Source organism: Ammospiza nelsoni, chromosome Z (genome assembly GCF_027579445.1).
Source record: "Ammospiza nelsoni isolate bAmmNel1 chromosome Z, bAmmNel1.pri, whole genome shotgun sequence".
Classification (NCBI taxonomy): domain Eukaryota; kingdom Metazoa; phylum Chordata; class Aves; order Passeriformes; family Passerellidae; genus Ammospiza; species Ammospiza nelsoni.
Window position 1 is genome coordinate 222,576 of NC_080669.1, and position 17,797 is coordinate 240,372.

The 17,797-nt window shown below is 49.9% G+C and overlaps 1 protein-coding gene across 2 annotated transcripts in view; it reads right to left on the bottom strand.

Annotated features, from left to right (window-relative positions):
* Positions 1-385: 385 nt before the first annotated feature.
* Positions 386-17,797, bottom strand: part of PAX5 (paired box 5) — a 138,830-nt gene continuing 121,418 nt past the window's right edge. For both annotated transcript variants that reach the window (XM_059492110.1, XM_059492109.1), the window contains 2 exons: positions 9,041-9,127; positions 386-781 (listed from right to left, as the gene is read on the bottom strand). In XM_059492110.1, the coding sequence (XP_059348093.1) occupies positions 705-781; positions 9,041-9,127 (164 nt within the window). In that variant the 3' untranslated portion in view covers positions 386-704. The remainder of the gene's footprint in view (positions 782-9,040; positions 9,128-17,797) is intronic.

Here is a 17,797-nt window from a genome sequence, read left to right on the forward strand (position 1 = left end):
CATCAGCCCAAAATACAGCCACAACAAGTGTTAACCTGGTTCAAAGTTGCTTAAAGCTTACTGAGTTCTTTGAATCAGTGCACCAATTTCAAAACACACTTTTGGATGTGTTTTGACTTCATTCTTGTACAGTGTTGCTGTTTATGCTTAAGCTACTCTTACAGTAATACAAACAAGCAAATATTTACAGTGGTGTGCTTGCCAGACTGATTTTTTTCTTTGTCACACACCAAAAAAAAAAAAAAAAAAAAAAAAAAAAAGAAAAAAGAAAAAAAGAAAAAAGAAAAGAAGAAGAAAAAGAAGACGAAAAAGAAGAAAAGAAAATTGCCTTAAGTCTCACAGCCTGTTTCAGTGTGCAGCAAGAGGGAGCTGCCCCAGAGGGAGCTGCTCACACCTCTTCCTTATCCCCAGATACAGCCATGGCACCCGCAGGCGATTAAAGCAGTAGCCAGCCGGCTGCAAAGAACATGAAGCTACCACACGTTTTTGACCACACAGAGCTTCAGGAGTGCCACTTCCTCCTGTTTCTCTGTTTGATTCAGGACCCAACCAGATTCAAGAGTACAATAATCAGTTCAACAAGCTTTAAGAGTAAAGTTTCAATGATCGTGTTGCTTCCCTTTCGGAGAGGCAGCCCTGGTGGCGGCGAGATGAGAGTGGCGGTCGCGGCTGTCCCAGACGCCGTCGGTGCCCGGCGCTCGGCGTCAGTGGCGGTCGTAGGCGGCGGCCGCAGCGGGCGCGGCTGCTCCGCGGGCCGTGGCGCTGTAGTAGTACGGGGAGCCTGCGAGACATGGGACACCGTGAGGAACACAAGGGCGGAGAGCTGCCAGCTCGCAGTGCTCTGACAATGGGTGGCAGAGAGCAATCCAGCCAAAGCCTCAATAAAGGCTGGGTAAATAGAATGGAAACTGCATTCATTCATTCATTCATTCATTCATTCATTCATTCATTCTGCATGAGAAGGAGGCTACCGCTGCTCTGCATTGCTGCTTGCCATTCGATACCTTCTTCCATTCCTTCACTCAAAACATCAACTTCATTTACTTCATGAAAAGAAGTTAATTACTTTTCACAACTGAAAATCAAGATATTCCAACCCCAACATACTACCATGCTCCGACTTCTTTTAATTTTCCCCCTCCTTTTAGAAGGAGGAGGTTGACCCCCAAAGTATTCAAAGTATTTCAATGAAAGCACTTGTTTACCAAGAAAAGGCCTGAAAAATATTTGTGAAAATTGCCTGTCCTGCAGGGCTAAGCACTGGTGGATAGGATGATTATCCAAGGATCACCAGGAACCTGGACTATTTCTTTTAATGAGGAAGAGTCTTTGGTATCCAGAGAGATACCAATCTGTCCAGCCAGCACCAGTTTTAAGAAACCTTCCAAGCACGCGTGCAATGAAAGCAACTCCAATCCATCCTCAGAAGGGAATTTTCTCTCTTCAGGGTGCTACCAGTTTGGTCTGCAAGTCACCAGTGTCACATGCAAGGGACGTGAGGCACATCACAGTGTGGAAGAACCCCTCGAAGGACTCGTACTCAGCCACATTCATCTGAGACTACCAGGGAGGTTTGAATGACCAACAATGAGCCAATGCGAGTAACAGCTCCGGAGCAGTAAGGGCTGCCGGGTTTGTTGTCATGAGTGGCCCTGTCTGAGAGCTGCCTTCCATCCTAAGCTCTCTGCCTGCAACACACATGGGACAGCAGTCTATCAGACACTGTCAAAGGTCTTCACAGCCCTGGATGTGACTTGCTGCAGCAGCAGTGACTTCTGCTGCTTCAGTGACACAGAGGAGCTGTCCCCACCAGGAAAAGGTGATGCCACCACCTGTGAGAGTCTGTCCGAATTTTCCCTCCTCTGCCTCACGATTGTCATTGGGAGACCACTGAAGAGAAGACCCCCACCCTGTCTAGAATCTCTGGCTCTGAAGGAGAAAAGTCACACGCCACGGGCCCTGAGAGCTGAAAGCTCAGTGTTAAGCTGTTGTTTTCACAGGAGAGTTTGCTGTATGCTAAGAAGGCAGCACCGTGCTCCGTTTGCAACAATAGCAGCTCTGGAAGCTGCCCAGCTCTCGGCCTGGCTGGACTTCTCCTGAGTTTCGGATGGTCTCCCACAGAAGACCCTGGCCTGTTTTACAACCACCGTGACAGACAGACGGAGATGTGAGAAGCTTCTCCACCAAGGACTGAGACATGACACTCCTGAAAGGCCCCTCTGCTCCTTCCAAGGACTGGGACTGAAATCCCCAGCCCGGAGGAGGTGTGTGGGGAGGCAAGCTGACCAAAGCGAGATGTTTGCCTGCAGATTGTGACCACTGGAGCAAGAAAACATGGCTCTCACTCACTGCTGAGAACATGGACTACCTGTTACATCTGTTCCCTATTGTATCTGTCTCCTCCCCCCCTCACAGTTTTCAACAGAATTGTCATAATAAAAACCTCTGAGTTAGCTAGAGATTTTGAGTTCTCCCCCAACGTAACAGGCGGATCCTTGACTGGACTGGACCAAAGGACTTTGTCTCTATGTTTGGTAGCTATAACCCCTCTTTCTCTTCTCTCTCTCTCTCTATCTTTTTCTCTCCCTTAATCTCTCCATCGCATTTTGCTGTGGTCATTCAATAAAGGTGCATTTGATTTGATTATCACTGCAAACCCCCTTGTACCGTGTTGGTTTTTGCACCCTGAGATCACCCCTACGAACCATCACAACATCCGTTCACTAGGACGGATCGTGACACCACCTCAGTGGGGACTGCGGACCCCCTAGGAAAGCTTCCATGGCAGTGAAGCCAAAGGTGCATTTTTTGGTTGTTCACTTCCCATCCCAGACTAGCAAACACTGTCCCTACAGGTCCAGTAGTTGCCCAGCCCCTAGGCATGGCCTGAGTGTAGCAGTGCCCCAGTTGTTCTAGCACCATGGCCCTGCACATCCTCTGGAGCTGCAAGGGGAACCCAGCTGGCATGCCTGGTGCTGTTGGTAACATGCTCTGAACTGAGTCAAAAGCCTTCCCCTCTGGGAGGCTGGAGACCCTCCTGCTGTCTCCTCTTATTGTATAGCCTCCCAAGGAACACTTTGCTGTTCACTCCAAAATTACCTGAGTGATTACCTGAGGACTGCTGGTTCAAAAGCCCAGGCACAGAGTAAGAATCACACAGGGATTTTAGGCTACCCTAATCCCTAAAATCAGGGAAAGTTGCTGATAACCATTAGCAAAATGCAGGGCTACCTCACTGCCCTGGATCCAACAGGCTCAATCTGACAGGCAAGCCCAGCTGTTCCTTCTAGGCTGCTTTTGTCCAGAGTGCCACATCAGGAGATCAGCTCAGCTTTCATCACCAGCCTCCAGCTTTTCATTTCCAAGGGAGCACAAGCTGATGCATCCAAAAAACAGAGCACAGGCAGCATTTGCTCTTGCCCAATATGTGCAATGTGCTGCTCAGCACAGTTGGTCAGAGAAGAAAACTTCGTCATGATCAGTATCCTACCACAGCATGTGGCACTCTGATTCTGGAACCTTGAGAGGTCAGAAACAGAGGACTTTGGCTGCTGGAATGTGTCTCCTGCACTGTGCTGTGGCAAAACAGGAGCTCGTACACAGTGTGTGGGTCTGTATTGTCCTCAGTTGCATCCTTACTGATGCAGACATCCAAAATCAGACAAACCCACTGTGAAGGGTTTAAACAAAGTAAAGCAATCTTCAGGAGTGTGGTCTAGCCGACTAGAAAGACAGTTTTACTGTACACAAGAATACTCAAGAGAGTCCGTGAAATCACTGACCAGGATAAACACTTGCAAAGATGTCTTTGTACAAACTCCTAGGCAGGAGCCAATCTGACCTAGGTTTATTTACTAAAAGCAAAAATATTTTAAGCCATAGTCAATGGTGTTAAAGCAGATCCCTTCAGCAGGTCATCATTCCACTTATGTTTACACAAGTGTAGTCTTGTGTTATCTGTTGAGGGCACCACAACTGCTATCCTGGGCTGGACAGATAGTCTTCTTTCAGGTAACTGACATCGGGCTAAGGAGCCCCAGCCTCACGAGCTATATTTCCTGAAGAATACTGGAAAGCTTAACAAGGACAGTGAAAACCATTCTCATGGGTAGCCTAAAATAAAATGCTGTATACTTCATATCCCAGCCAAACTCAAGACATTGAAAGCAGAGAAAACTTCCCTGGTTGAATCGGCTACTTTTGAATGAGCAAAGGCAAAAGTTAACAGCTGATCAGACCTTGAAATGTGCATGCCATGTCTATCTGGGGTTTTGAGGATGTTCTTTGGGAGCTGCCCTCTTGGGATGCCCAGTTTGTTGGCCCATGTCCCCTCATGGCCAGTCCAGCTGCACAGATGTCCCTGGGGATCATGGCAGGCAGTACCTGGAGGTAAAACAGCTCACAGGCCAGTGAAGAGGCAGGTGGAATGCTGTCCTCACCCATCACAGCACCAGGAGCTCAGTGTGGAGCAGGCAGTGATGGAGCTCATCAGAGATCCCAGTCTCCACTGGCATCAGCACTGGCACTAGTCATGGCAGCTCAGCTCAGACAGGAGGAGAAACACACAGGAGGAATCCAGCAGCCCCAAACAATTTCACTCTGACTCATGGAGCAGTGTGTGGGTCCCACCAGAGCTGGATGCAGTGCTTTCTAAAGTTTTCGGGTAACTGGGGTCTTTTGGCGGTCAGAGCCTTTGTTTTCACACTCCCTCTTCCTCTACATCTGTTCTGACTCAATGCAGCTACAAAAAGCCCAATATTTCTCCCATGCATTCCAAAGGCCTTACATTTCTCTCAAGTTAGATTTTGCCAGTTTGCCTTTCAGCTGTGCAATCAAATAAGCTTGTATTTAAAGTGAAAAATGAAATCACTCACTCTTCCTGTCACCATGCCCCCATCCAGAGCAGACTAGTCCATCCTTCTGTCATTTTTCCTTTCTAATTCATACTATCATCAATTTACTTCTTGACACAGTCATTTCTAGTGCCTACTTGTTCTCTAATCTTTCCACAGAATCCCACAGAGGAATTGAATCTAATCCTAATTGAGAGGCTCCAAGGCCTGCCCTTGCACGATGCCTTGCCAGAACTGGCAGACAGGGCCCAGTGATGGTGCAGCCAAACGCTCCCAGCCCGCGCACAGGGACCGCATCTGTGTGTGAGCAGGGACACTGCATCAGACACAACCCACGGTGAGCAGGATTGAGACAAATGCTACAAGCCAACAAAAACTGACCTTTTTTTCTTCATTAGACAGTGGTGCTGTTATCTGTCCTTACCATGCACATGTTGAGCTGATCCTATGCTGGTGTTCACCTGTATGTGCCAAGAGCCTGAGCCCGAGACATGCACATTTGCCTCTCGTGGGCTCATGCATGTGCCTCCGTGTGCATCCCTGCACTGTACTGCTTGCAGGTCATTTGCAGGACAATATGCAGAAAAAAATAAAGGAAAAAGATGTTCCTTCCCTGAACTCTTTGTCTGGCTAAGAGATGGAGATACCCATTTCAGCCACTGAGCCAGACCACACAAGTAGCCAGGGTTTATGTCCTCTTCCCAGCACATTCCCCCAGGAACCTGGGGACTGCCTTCACTCTTGCTGTGGTTGAGGTGGGACTGAGTCATTCCCCACAGCAAACATTCTCTCTGACACCAAAGAGGTGTGGGCGCCACCAGGGTGATCAGGATGCAAGAGCATGAAGACACTGCAAAGCTGCAGCAGGTAACTGACTTCTTCTGCCCTTGCTTCTGTTGACCATTCTAAAGGACCGTGGCTTGATTGTCTGCTCTTCCCCAGGAGCCATGGGGCACAGAATTTGGGACTGCCCAGAGAGGAGGGAGGACATTCCCCCATCTGCACTGGTTTCACAACAGCTGGGGCAGAAGGGGCTTGGTGTGTGGTGCAGAGGTGAGAAGCATCAAAGCAAGGGCAGAGCAGACAGCAGGGTAATGGTGAGTAGCTGATGTTCTGCTGGGGCCAGACAACCAAGTCCCAGTGTCTGCATGAGCATGGTTCTGCCTTCCCCTGAAGACACCACCACACACCCCTCCTTGCTACTCCACACACACAGGACAAAGACTGGGGACGAAAAACCAAAGCTTTCTCACTATTCTCATCTCTCTCTTTTTACTCTACCCAAATATAATTTTTCAATCCAAGTATCCTTTCCTCCACTTGCAAATCATGGCATTTTTGCTTTTAGCTCCTCTTTCACAGGTCTCAGACTTGTGTGATTGCTGTAGTGCAATTCTTCCTTCTCAGCACAGGGAATTAATTGAACGTAGGTGCTGCTAAGTGCTTACAGTATTACACTTTCATCTCAGTGAAAGGAGCAGGGCTTTGTAAAACAAACTGTGTCAGGCAATGTACCAGTCCTGATTAATTTTGTCAAGGTTTCTGCTCTGAGGCTGATACTGCCAGAGCTTGTTCTCGGGAGGGAATTACTAAATGCACTCACGTGTACTCCTGAGAGGAGTGGAAGCATCCTGGATATAGTTCAAATTAACCTATTCTCCACTGAGTGTGCCCAGGCTCATCACACAGCACCTTCTGAGTGTGCAGGGAGACTTGGGGCAGGTTTAAAGGCCCTGCCGCAGACTCCTCCTTGCCCTAAACTACCAGTGGGATTAGCAGGCACTAGGGAGAAGGGATTGTAGGATCAGGCTTCGAGTGTCAAAGGCAGAGCTGCGGATAAGAGGGATCTCTGTAAGGCACAAGAGACATCTGACCCATTGACTGCAGTTGATTGCAGACACATTCTTGATCAGATCACACCATGGTACTTGGACCTACCCATGGTCAGACAGGGGATTCCCTCTCCAGGAAACTCCAGCCCCCCCAGTTCTGTGATCAGACTGAACTGAAATGGTAAATACATCTTTAGGACTGCAGAACAAAAACTCACACTTCTTCTTTTTTTTTAAATGCTGAAACAAAGTATATTGAAGAGGACAAAAATAAGGAAGCCAAGATTATATATTTTACATTTTCCTTAAAAAAAACCAAAAAACGCATTGACAGTAGAGCATGAAGCACTTCAATTTCAAGAAAGCTACAGTTTCTTGAAAAATATTATAGCCTCTGATTCTTTTTGCCTTTGCCTCATGTAAACACATGTTCACAGCATGCTTCTGGGTAAATGCATGAAGAAATCTGCTGAAGAAATCCCCTCCAGCCAGAGAATAAGCTTTGCTGTAAGAAGCACACTATGCCCATAACTGTTCATATGTCAAAGATGAGTCAGAATTTGCCCCCAAAATGCATGATCCAAAAAGGAAATGAGAAAAAGAGGATCAATGTAGAAAAAAGGATATGGCACAGGTAAAAGGTCCTGGCAGCAAGCAGTTGTCTCATGGCTGGCCTCTGTGTAAAGTCTTCTGCTGACCCAGACTTATCCATGTTCAGCATCTTCAAGGCATCACAGGGACCCGCCCTGCCCAGCACTGTGGACAGCATGCTCAGAGCTGGTACAGGTCCATCGCCTCCAATAAAGAGCTGAGCAGGCCATGGCTCCAACCTACTGCTGACAGAGCGGAAGGGCCACTGCCCGCACTGCTGGGGTGGCTCAGGAATGGCTTTGGCATGGCTCCAGAAAGAGTGCACACCCTTCTAATGGAGGTGAATATCCCCAGGCAGGAGCACAGTAAACAGCCCAGGAGCCTCTCCAGAAGTCCTGTCTTCATGCAGAAGAGCAGGATGAGAGTTGGGTTGTCATTTCCTTTTAGTATCATGCCAATTTCTTTAACACTTCAGAAGGAAATTATTTTTTTAAGTTTTTGTTGTTGTTGTTGTTTTACACAAAACCTGGCTTCCCAGGCCTATCCATGATGCAGAGCATTGCTGAAGCAGCTTTACTGATTCGAAAGGAGTTGAAAATGAGAAATGAAGAAAGCATGGTGTGTGCTCTTGCCTCTGGCAAAAGCATCTTCCCCATGCTGCTCAACCAAAATTCTGCCAGCACCACTGGCTGTGGCCATGGAAACAGTGGGTTTAAGCACGGGGACTCCCCTGGCTTTGTGCAGCTATGCCCATCCATATTAGCTGAAGATCTGTCTGTTGATTTATGATGGAAGCGCTAACAAACCCTTAAATGTGGCACAGCAAATAACAGCATTATACCAGCACCATGGCATGAGAGGCAGAGGCTGTCTATTGCTCCCAAAGGATTTGTTTAAGGACAAGAACCATGATGAATACAGCCTGGGTGGTTCAATTACATGGGGACTCAATTACTTAAAACAAAGAAACTGGATGAAAAAAGTATGACAAAAATTCAAAATTATTTCGCTGCTGGAGGTCACATATAACAGCCCTGTCATCCATAAATCTGGAAATCTCTAAGGCATGCTACTCCTGTGTTGAGAGATGACAATTAATTGGTATTTTACTTACCTCATCCATGCAAATTATGCAGGGAAAAATTCTAATTACTGCATGCTACATGTATATAAGGTCAAAGTGGGCCAGCTTTTGACGGGGTGTAAAATAGATTATGTTTATCCTTCACATGAGGGCCATGATCCTGCAGGAGTTACAGGGCTTCTGTCTCCCATTGCTCATAAGGACCATGCTGGCATCAGTGAGGCCGTACCAGTGGTCCCTTGCTGAGGAGAGATGGAGTGGGCATACACACAACTGGGAAGCAAACACAACATGAGATCAGGGAGAAATGCAAAGCACACACACAAGCCAGCAGCAATGTCATAGGAAGCAGGGGAGCTTACAATTGGCTGCAAGCAAACTGGCACCACAAGTTTTGTCTGAAGAGGGTCCCATACCCTCAAAAAACTCGGTGATTCAGCTTTCCAGCCATGCCATATGTCTCTGGAAGGATTTTTATCAGAAACAGGAAGACAAGACATTTGGGCCATCTTGCTGGCAAAGTGAACCATGAGCAATCATGCATCCCAGTGGGGACCTGCAGTCCCATTCTGGGTGTAAACATGACTGAGGACAAGCTGGGACACGCATTCTGCCCATCCCAGGGCTGGACAAACACTGCACACCTTGCACGATCTCTCTAGACAGGGGTGAACACTTACCCAGGAGTCCAGGGTTGGGAAACCTCCAGGAGTCGTTGTATGTTGAATATTGTGGGTGGCTGTATGGGCTCCCAGAAAACTCGCTCCCTAAGTTAAGGAGACAAAGACAGAAAAAAAGGTCATTTGATTTGAGATGACAGTTACCATTCTGAGGTAAAAGGGCTCTCCAGTGTGTGCTCTGCTCTACCGACAGCCACAGTAAAAGCACTGGTGGACACTCTGCCTTGAGGAAGGGGAATGTGGAATAAAGGATTAAGTAAATGGGTGCAAACATCTTTTACATGGCTTTTTTGTGCTGCAGCCCAGGCCTCTGGGACACACTGATGGGGCTGGCCTTTGCCTCTCCAGCCCTACAGGACTCAGGAGAGAAGCACAATACAAGGACAGGGCTGTCCAGATGGTCTCTGCTGCAGGAGAAGATGTACCAGACAGTTTCTAGATATTGGATACCCTTCATGGAAAACTTGTCATGGTCCCAGATATTTCTCCAACACTGTAACCCAAGGAGATGGATGTTTGCTTTAGTTTCAGACAGATTTGAACCCTCCAGACAAAAGCACAAAAAAAGCTTGAAAAATTATGGCTATTTATCTCCCCATCAGCTCCCATTCTTCCCATCTGTTTGTTCTCTTCATATGTCACCTGCTTCATACTTCAGCTGCAAGCTCTTCAGAACAGAGCCTTACACCATGGGGCTCTGACCTGGCCCCTCCACCACACAAATGCCAACACTGCTGCTGTTTTATTAGGAAATGTTCCTTGAATTACAGATTTCCTCCTCTCTCTCTTTGTTCCTCCTTCCCTTCTCCCTCTCCCACATGTAAATATATAAAAGCACAGCACAGCAGGAGAAAGGGCATGCTTCCTAAGGCAAGATTTGAGGGCTGACAGGCCACAGCAGATGCTTGCTATGACCTTTGCCTGCTTTGGTGCTCGGCACTGGCATAGCCATGACCCCACATCCAGGAGCTGCCATAACCCCAGCTAGGCAGTGGACCCCTGGCAGTGTCCTGAGCAGCTCAAGCACCCTTGTCCCGTACAATCTATAGATCCAGCCTGGAAACCACATCTGGGTCTCCTGGCCAGTCAGTAGCCATGGTTTAGGCCATTTGCTGGCACACTGGTGCCAGGGAAGAGGGGATGAAGCTCTGGTCACCAAAACATATGGTAAGGTCCAGGATGGCTTGATCTCCACATGATTCTGCTTCAGTGAAAAACAAGCTGCCTCTCTGCCTGCATCACGAGATGAACAGACCGAGTGTGCTGACGGCCAGACCAGCCCATCATTTTTCTGCTACAGGAAGTCTCTTTTAGCATCTCTTCCTTGTTTCTTTTCTGCAGCCCTTTGGACCCATGACACTTACAAGGAGCTCTCTCTCCCCCCAACACAGTTTCCATAGAGAGAAGTTCCAAAATATGCAGCAGCAAGTGCTTCCACACTTAGCACACCTTGCTGTGCCAACATCTCTTCCCAAGCTCAGAGTTTTCCTTATTGCCTCTAAGGAATGGCAGTATTTCACCCTGTGCCAGGAAAAATGGAGCTGTTTCAAACATTTCTTCACAGGGAAGTACACAGTACCTACAGTTCTCTGCTCCTGTCCCTATGGCTGATGGATGACTTCAGTGCCTGAAGGTTACCTCTGTCAGAGGGCTCATTCTAAAAGAGTAAGGCATAGCAAAGTTGACAATGCCCAAAGAGATGCTCAACATACTGCAGCCACTCGACATACTGCAGCCAGTGACAAGAGCATCCCCATTGCCTTCCACCAGACAGCAATCCATCTCTCTCCTGCAGGACACAGCAGCCTCTCTTAGGTCCTTTCTGCCTCTGCATCAAAGCACTTGAGGCTGTTGTTTGACCCAGAGTCCTCCCTGATTTTTCCCTGCTTCTACAGCTCCTGGGCATCCTGCTCATCTCTGGCCCAGCCTGTGTTTCTGGTATTTGCCCAAGCCTGCAAAGCACACAGGCAGAGGTCTGTCTGGGAACTTCACTTGTGAGAGTCACAACGTTTCCCAGGCCTGAAGTCGCAGTCACATTCTCCTGCCAATGTGTGGCACACTGAAATCCTTTCATTCGCTGGGTGCCTGTTCTACAAGAAGGCTATCACACACCACCTTCCCCAGGGGTCGCATTTCTTCCTTTCCACAGGAAAGTGAGATTTTCAAAGGTTTAGCTCTGGTTTAGTTGCGCCGAACAGTTGCTGCCTGATTGACGTGACACACAAAAGCAGATGGGAGTGCGCCTTGCTGCTACATCCTTCCTGAGCGCTGTGCAGTGCATGGAGCCAGGGACAGAGTGGACAGGACAGGAGATGTAGATCGCTGCTGTGGGCTCTTTGCACAGAGTGCACAGAAAAGCTTGTCCTGTCATTCCTGCACCAGGAGCACTCCAGGCTTGAAACAAAGCTCACTATCAGCTGTTTTATGCCTGCAAGAGCTTCATCCCAAGGGGAAGCATTCTCCCCTTGGACAACATGACGCCTCATTTTCAGCTCTCCCAGCACTCTCCTTTCCCTCGATCCTTTCCTCCCTTTTTCCATCCCTCTCTCCCTCCTCTGTCCTAGTCTCCCTGAGCTGCACAGACACGGTCCATTCCGTGCTGATGCTGTGCATGCCATGGAGTGGGCAGCAGCACTTTGCAAGCGTTTATCACTGCGGCAGCAGGGCTGTGGGTGGGAATGGGCTGACATTTCATTGTTTCATCCTCTCCTGTCTTGCCCTCCTCCCCCACCATCCCCACTGCCCTCCTCCCCACACTCACACACAGACACACATCGTGGACCCTCTCTGGGGGATGCTCCAGTGCCTGTCAGGCTGAGGCTTCCAATTCTCTGTTTTTTATGCCTCAGTGGTCAGGGTGTCAAGCTCCTGCAGTACAGACCAGCCAGAAGCCCGAGGAGTCACTGAGCACCATCAGCTCAGTGACAGTATTGCTCGCTTCTTAACATACTCTGCATATCCATCAGCCTTGCTGGAGCGGGGGGAGGGGGAAAAGAAAGAGAGAGAGAGAGAGAGAGAGAGAGAGAGAAGGAGGGAAAGAAGGAAAATGAGAGGAAAGAAACATAGAAACATGGAAGAAGGGAGGGGAAAAAGTGGGGGAGAAAATTTCAAGCCCTGTTATTATCACCACAAGACTTGGGCAGACAAATGGTATAGCCCTAAGTGAAACTAAGGTAGATGAATGAACATTGCATGACTGCTTCACAAATTTCACCAGATATTCCAACGTCCATCAACTACAGTTCTTGACAGCACTTCTTAGCAGACAGCCCTCGCCCCATTCAAAAACAAACACCACGGATCAGCCATCCAAGGATGCACACGCGCGCAGTATGCTGCGCACACTGACTGTCACAACATGAGGAAAGAGTGGGAATCACACACATCCCTCCTTCATGTTATATGAAGTAAGCTTTCTCCTCTGTAGTTCTCACCTCCATGAAACACAAAGATACAAAACAAAGGATTGCTGTGAGAGTTAGCTCACCTCTTTGCCACAAACCTGTCTCTACACTCCACATACAGCTTTAGCCCTAAAGGAGTCAGACCGTTCCATCATGCCCCCAGAAGTAGAGGTAAGGAGGGGAAAGAACAAAGACTGATTCCAAATAACACTGCTGCTACAAACCAGTGGCAAGCCCCAGGAGATGCATTCCACCCTGAGACAGTGGGACAGAGATAGACAGTCGGATGGTGGTGGATGGGCCTTCTGCCGCTGCAGAACAGTACTGTCCACTCTGCTGCATTCCTTCTCTGGGGACCATCAACTCATCTTTACCAGTCTTCTTGATTTTAAGGTAAGCTTCCTGAAAGTTTTCTTTCTGATTTGCAGAGAAGCTGAAAAGCATGAGTATAAAAATTTCAAGAACAAAGAGATGAATGAAAAGATATCACCATGTTTTTCATACTCCTGTGGCTTTAGAGAACTGCTGCTGCAGGCACATTATGTACCAGCAGTGGGAACGGGCCAGGAGGGTAAGGAAAAACTTCCTGCTCTGCAGAAAGGCAGAAACATGTCAAAGCATGACCAGCTCAGACAGAGGCCATGTTCAGCCAAGGTGTGGAAACTTCCCAGGATGGAAAAAGCCTGACCACTATCATTACACTTCATCATTCAACATGTAGAGTATCTGGCTGCAGCCCTATGAAGCACAGCAGTCATGAGTCCTGGGACTGCGTGACAGCACCAGCAGAAAACAGCAGATTAGTCAAACGTTTTTGTCCAGCTGGTGGTACTTTTGGATTGAAATGCAGAATTTGAGCAAACAGTGCAAAGGAGCTTCATATGCCATTTCTAAGTATAACACATAAGTCTCAAAAGACCTCATGAATCAGAAGCTCCAGAGCCAGTACAGTGCAACAGAAATGTTGGAGGTTAGGACTTTTCCTTTTTTCTTCCTTCTCTGAGGGAATTTTCTCCCATTTGTTTCCTCTGAGATGATAACTACAATACTTAAGAGACAAAAGATGTGGCTTGGGGGAGGAAGAGGAGGAAGGTGCAGTTTGCTACCACCTCTAAGCTGGCGGGCTTTCTCTCAGGAAGTGCACAGATATTGCAAGATTTTGGCTGGGGGTGAGGGACTGGGCCCGGCCTTAGCTCTCTCGCGCACTCTCGGGATCAGAGCAGGGACAGTCATGGGCTTGGTGCCAGGCTGCTGCTGTGGGGAGAATTTGCCACCACTGCAGGGTTCTGTTCTTCACTGCTTCTCCTTCCTTCTTCTTTGGTAAGCCTTTGCTTGTAGAAGCGGCCATTGAAGTGGGACTTTTTCAACACTGGAAATGATCCTTCCCATCTGCTCAGGTGCCTCAGGGGAAAATCTGGGACTCCAACCCGTCCCCCCTCCAGAAGGAGCCTGGCTGCCACTGCACAGTCCCGCTGTTTCCTGCCACTGCTTTGGGCTTTGTGCAACACTTTACCCAACAGCCTGTGTCCGCCGAGACCCCCACAGCTCCGGGCATGGCTTCCGAGTTATTGCTACACTTTGTTTTGCCACCCTAGATATGATTACCCCTGCTGTTCCAGCCTGAGGTTCCTGCTACAGTGCATTTCACCAGCCAGTCAGGCACTAAGACCGGCTGCTGCCCATGCATTTGCCAAGGAAGCCCCTTTTCGGGAAGCTCGGTCTCTGGAAGCCCCTTTCCCCTCTCTGCCGCTGGCTCACCCGCCATTACCCCATGAGGGAGAGGCGGCCGAGCTGGCGCCACAGCGCCCCCTGCAGGCGCGGGGCAATCACGGCGCCCCCTGCCGGCCGGGAGCCACCGGCGCCCCTGCTGGCCGTGGCCGGAACTGCAAGGGGGGGAAAGGGCCGAGAGAGGCGGAAACTGGGAATGGGAATGGGAATGGGAATGGGAATGGGACTGGGAACGGGACTGGGAATGGGAATGGGACTGGGAATGGGAATGGGAACGGGACTGGGAATGGGAATGGGACTGGGACTGGGAATGGGAATGGGACTGGGACTGGGAATGGGAATGGGAATGGGACTGGGAACGGGACTGGGAATGGGAATGGGAATGGGAATGGGACTGGGAATGGGAATGGGACTGGGAACGGGACTGGGAATGGGAATGGGACTGGGACTGGGAATGGGAATGGGAATGGGAATGGGACTGGGAATGGGAATGGGACTGGGAATGGGACTGGGAATGGGACTGGGAATGGGAATGGGAGTGGGACTGGGAATGGGAATGGGAATGGGAGTGGGAATGGGACTGGGACTGGGACTGGGAATGGGAATGGGAATGGGAACGGGAACGGGACTGGGACTGGGACTGGGAATGGGAATGGGAATGGGAATGGGACTGGGGCTGGGAATGGGAATGGGAATGGGAATGGGAATGGGAATGGGACTGGGGCTGGGAATGGGACTGGGAATGGGAATGGGACTGGGGCTGGGAATGGGAATGGGACTGGAACTGGGAATGGGAAATGGGACTGGGAATGGGAATGGGACTGGGACTGGGAATGGGAATGGGAATGGGAATGGGAATGGAAATGGGAATGGGAATGGGAAGGGGACTGGGAATGGGAATGGGAATGGGAATGGGACTGGGAATGGGAATGGGAATGGGAAGGGGACTGGGAATGGGAATGGGAATGGGAATGGGACTGGGAATGGGAATGGGAATGGGAATGGGAATGGGAATGGGACTGCGAATGGGAATGGGACTGCGAATGGGACTGGGAATGGGAATGGGAATGGGAATGGGACTGCGAATGGGAATGGGACTGCGAATGGGACTGGGAATGGGAATGGGAATGGAACTGGGAATGGGAAATGGGAATGGGAATGGGAATAGAACTGGGACTGGGAATGGGAATGGGAATGGGAATTGAAATGCGAATGGGAATGGGACTGGGAATGGGAATGGGAATGGAAATGGGACTGCGAATGGGAATGGGACTGGGAATGGGACTGGGAACGGGAATGGGAATGGGAATGGGAATGGGAATGGGAATGGGACTGGGACTGGGACTGGGAATGGGAATGGGACTGGGACTGGGAATGGGAAATGGGACTGGGAATGGGAATGGGAATGGGAATGGGAATGGGAATGGAACTGGGACTAGGAATGGGACTGGGAATGGGAATGGGAATGGGAATGGGAATGGGAATGGGAATGGGACTGGGAATGGGAATGGGAATGGAAATGGGACTGCGAATGGGAATGGGAATGGGACTGGGACTGGGAATGGGAAATGGGACTGGGAATGGGAATGGGACTGGGACTGGGAATGGGAATGGGACTGGGAATGGGAGTGGGAATGGGAATGGGACTGGGACTGGGACTGGGACTGGGACTGGGAATGGGAATGGGAATGGGACTGGGACTGGGACTGGGAATGGGACTGGGACTGGGACTGGAATTGGGACTGGGACTGAGACTGGGAATGGGAATGGGACTGGGAATGGGAATGGGAATGGGAATGGTATTGGGAATGGGAATGGGAATAGGAATGGGACTGGGAATGGGAATGGGACTGGGAACGGGAATGGGAATGGGAAGGGGACTGGGAATGGGACTAGGACTGGGAATGGGAACGGGAATGGGAATGGGAATGGGACTGGGAATGGGAATGGGACTGGGAATGGGAATTGGACTGGGACTCTGAATGGAACTGGGACTGGGACTGGGAATGGGACTGGGACTGGGAATGGGAGTGGGACTGGGCCTGGGAATGGGACTGGGACTGGGAATGGGAATGGGAATGGGACTGGGAATGGGACTGGGAATGGGACTGGCACTGGGAATGGGAATGGGAATGGGAATGGGACTGGGAATGGGACTGGGAACGGGAATGGGAATGGGAATGGGACTGGGACTGGGAATGGGACTGGGAATGGGACTGGGACTGGGAATGGGACTGGGAATGGGAATGGGAATGGGAATGGGAATGGGAATGGGACTGGGAATGGGACTGGGAATGGGAATGGGAATGGGACTGGGACTGGGACTGGGAATGGGAATGGGACTGGGAATGGGAATGGGAATGGGAATGGAAATGGGAATGGGAATGGGACTGGGAATGGGAATGGGACTGGGAATGGGAATGGGAATGGGACTGGGACTGGGAATGGGAATGGGAATGGGACTGGGAATGGGACTGGGAACGAGAATGGGAATGGGAATGGGACTGGGACTGGGAATGGGAATGGGAATGGGAATGGGACTGGGAATGGGACTGGGAATGGGAATGGGAATGGGAATGGGAATGGGAATGGAACTGGGACTGGGAATGGGAATGGGAATGGAAATGGGAATGGGAATGGGACTGGGACTGGGAATGGGACTGGGAATGGGAATAGGAAAGGGAATGGGAATGGAACTGGGAATGGGAATGGGACTGGGAATGGGACTGGGAACGAGAATGGGAATGGGAATGGGAATGGGAATGGGAATGGGACTGGGACTGGGACTTGGAATGGGAATGGGAATGGGAATGGGACTGGGAATGGGAAATGGGACTGGGAATGGGAATGGGACTGGGACTGGGAATGGGAATGGGAATGGGAATGGGACTGGGAATGGGAATGGAAATGGGACTGCGAATGGGAATGGGACTGGGAATGGGACTGGGAACGGGAATGGGAATGGGAATGGGAATGGGAATTGGAATGGGACTGGGACTGGGACTTGGAATGGGAATGGGAATGGGACTGGGACTGGGAATGGGAAATGGGACTGGGAATGGGAATGGGACTGGGACTGGGAATGGGAATGGGAATGGGAATGGGAATGGGAATGGGAATGGGACTGGGAATGGGAATGGAAATGGGACTGCGAATGGGAATGGGACTGGGAATGGGACTGGGAACGGGAATGGGAATGGGAATGGGAATGGGAATGGGACTGGGACTGAGAATGGGACTGGGAATGGGAATGGGAATGGGAATGGGACTGAGAATGGGACTGGGAATGGGAATGGGAATGGGAATGGAAATGGGAATGGGAATGGGAATGGGAATGGGACTGGGAATGGGAATGGGAATGGGACTGCGAATGGGACTGGGAATGGAAATGGGACTGGAACTGGGAATGGAAAATGGGACTGGGAATGGGAATGGGACTGGGACTGGGAATGGTAATGGGAATGGGAATGGAACTGGGACTGGGAATGGGAATGGGAATGGGAATGGGAATGGAAATGGGAATGGGAATGGGACTGGGAATGGGAATGGGAATGGAAATGGGACTGCGAATGGGAATGGGACTGGGAATGGGACTGGGAACGGGAATGGGAATGGGAATGGGAAT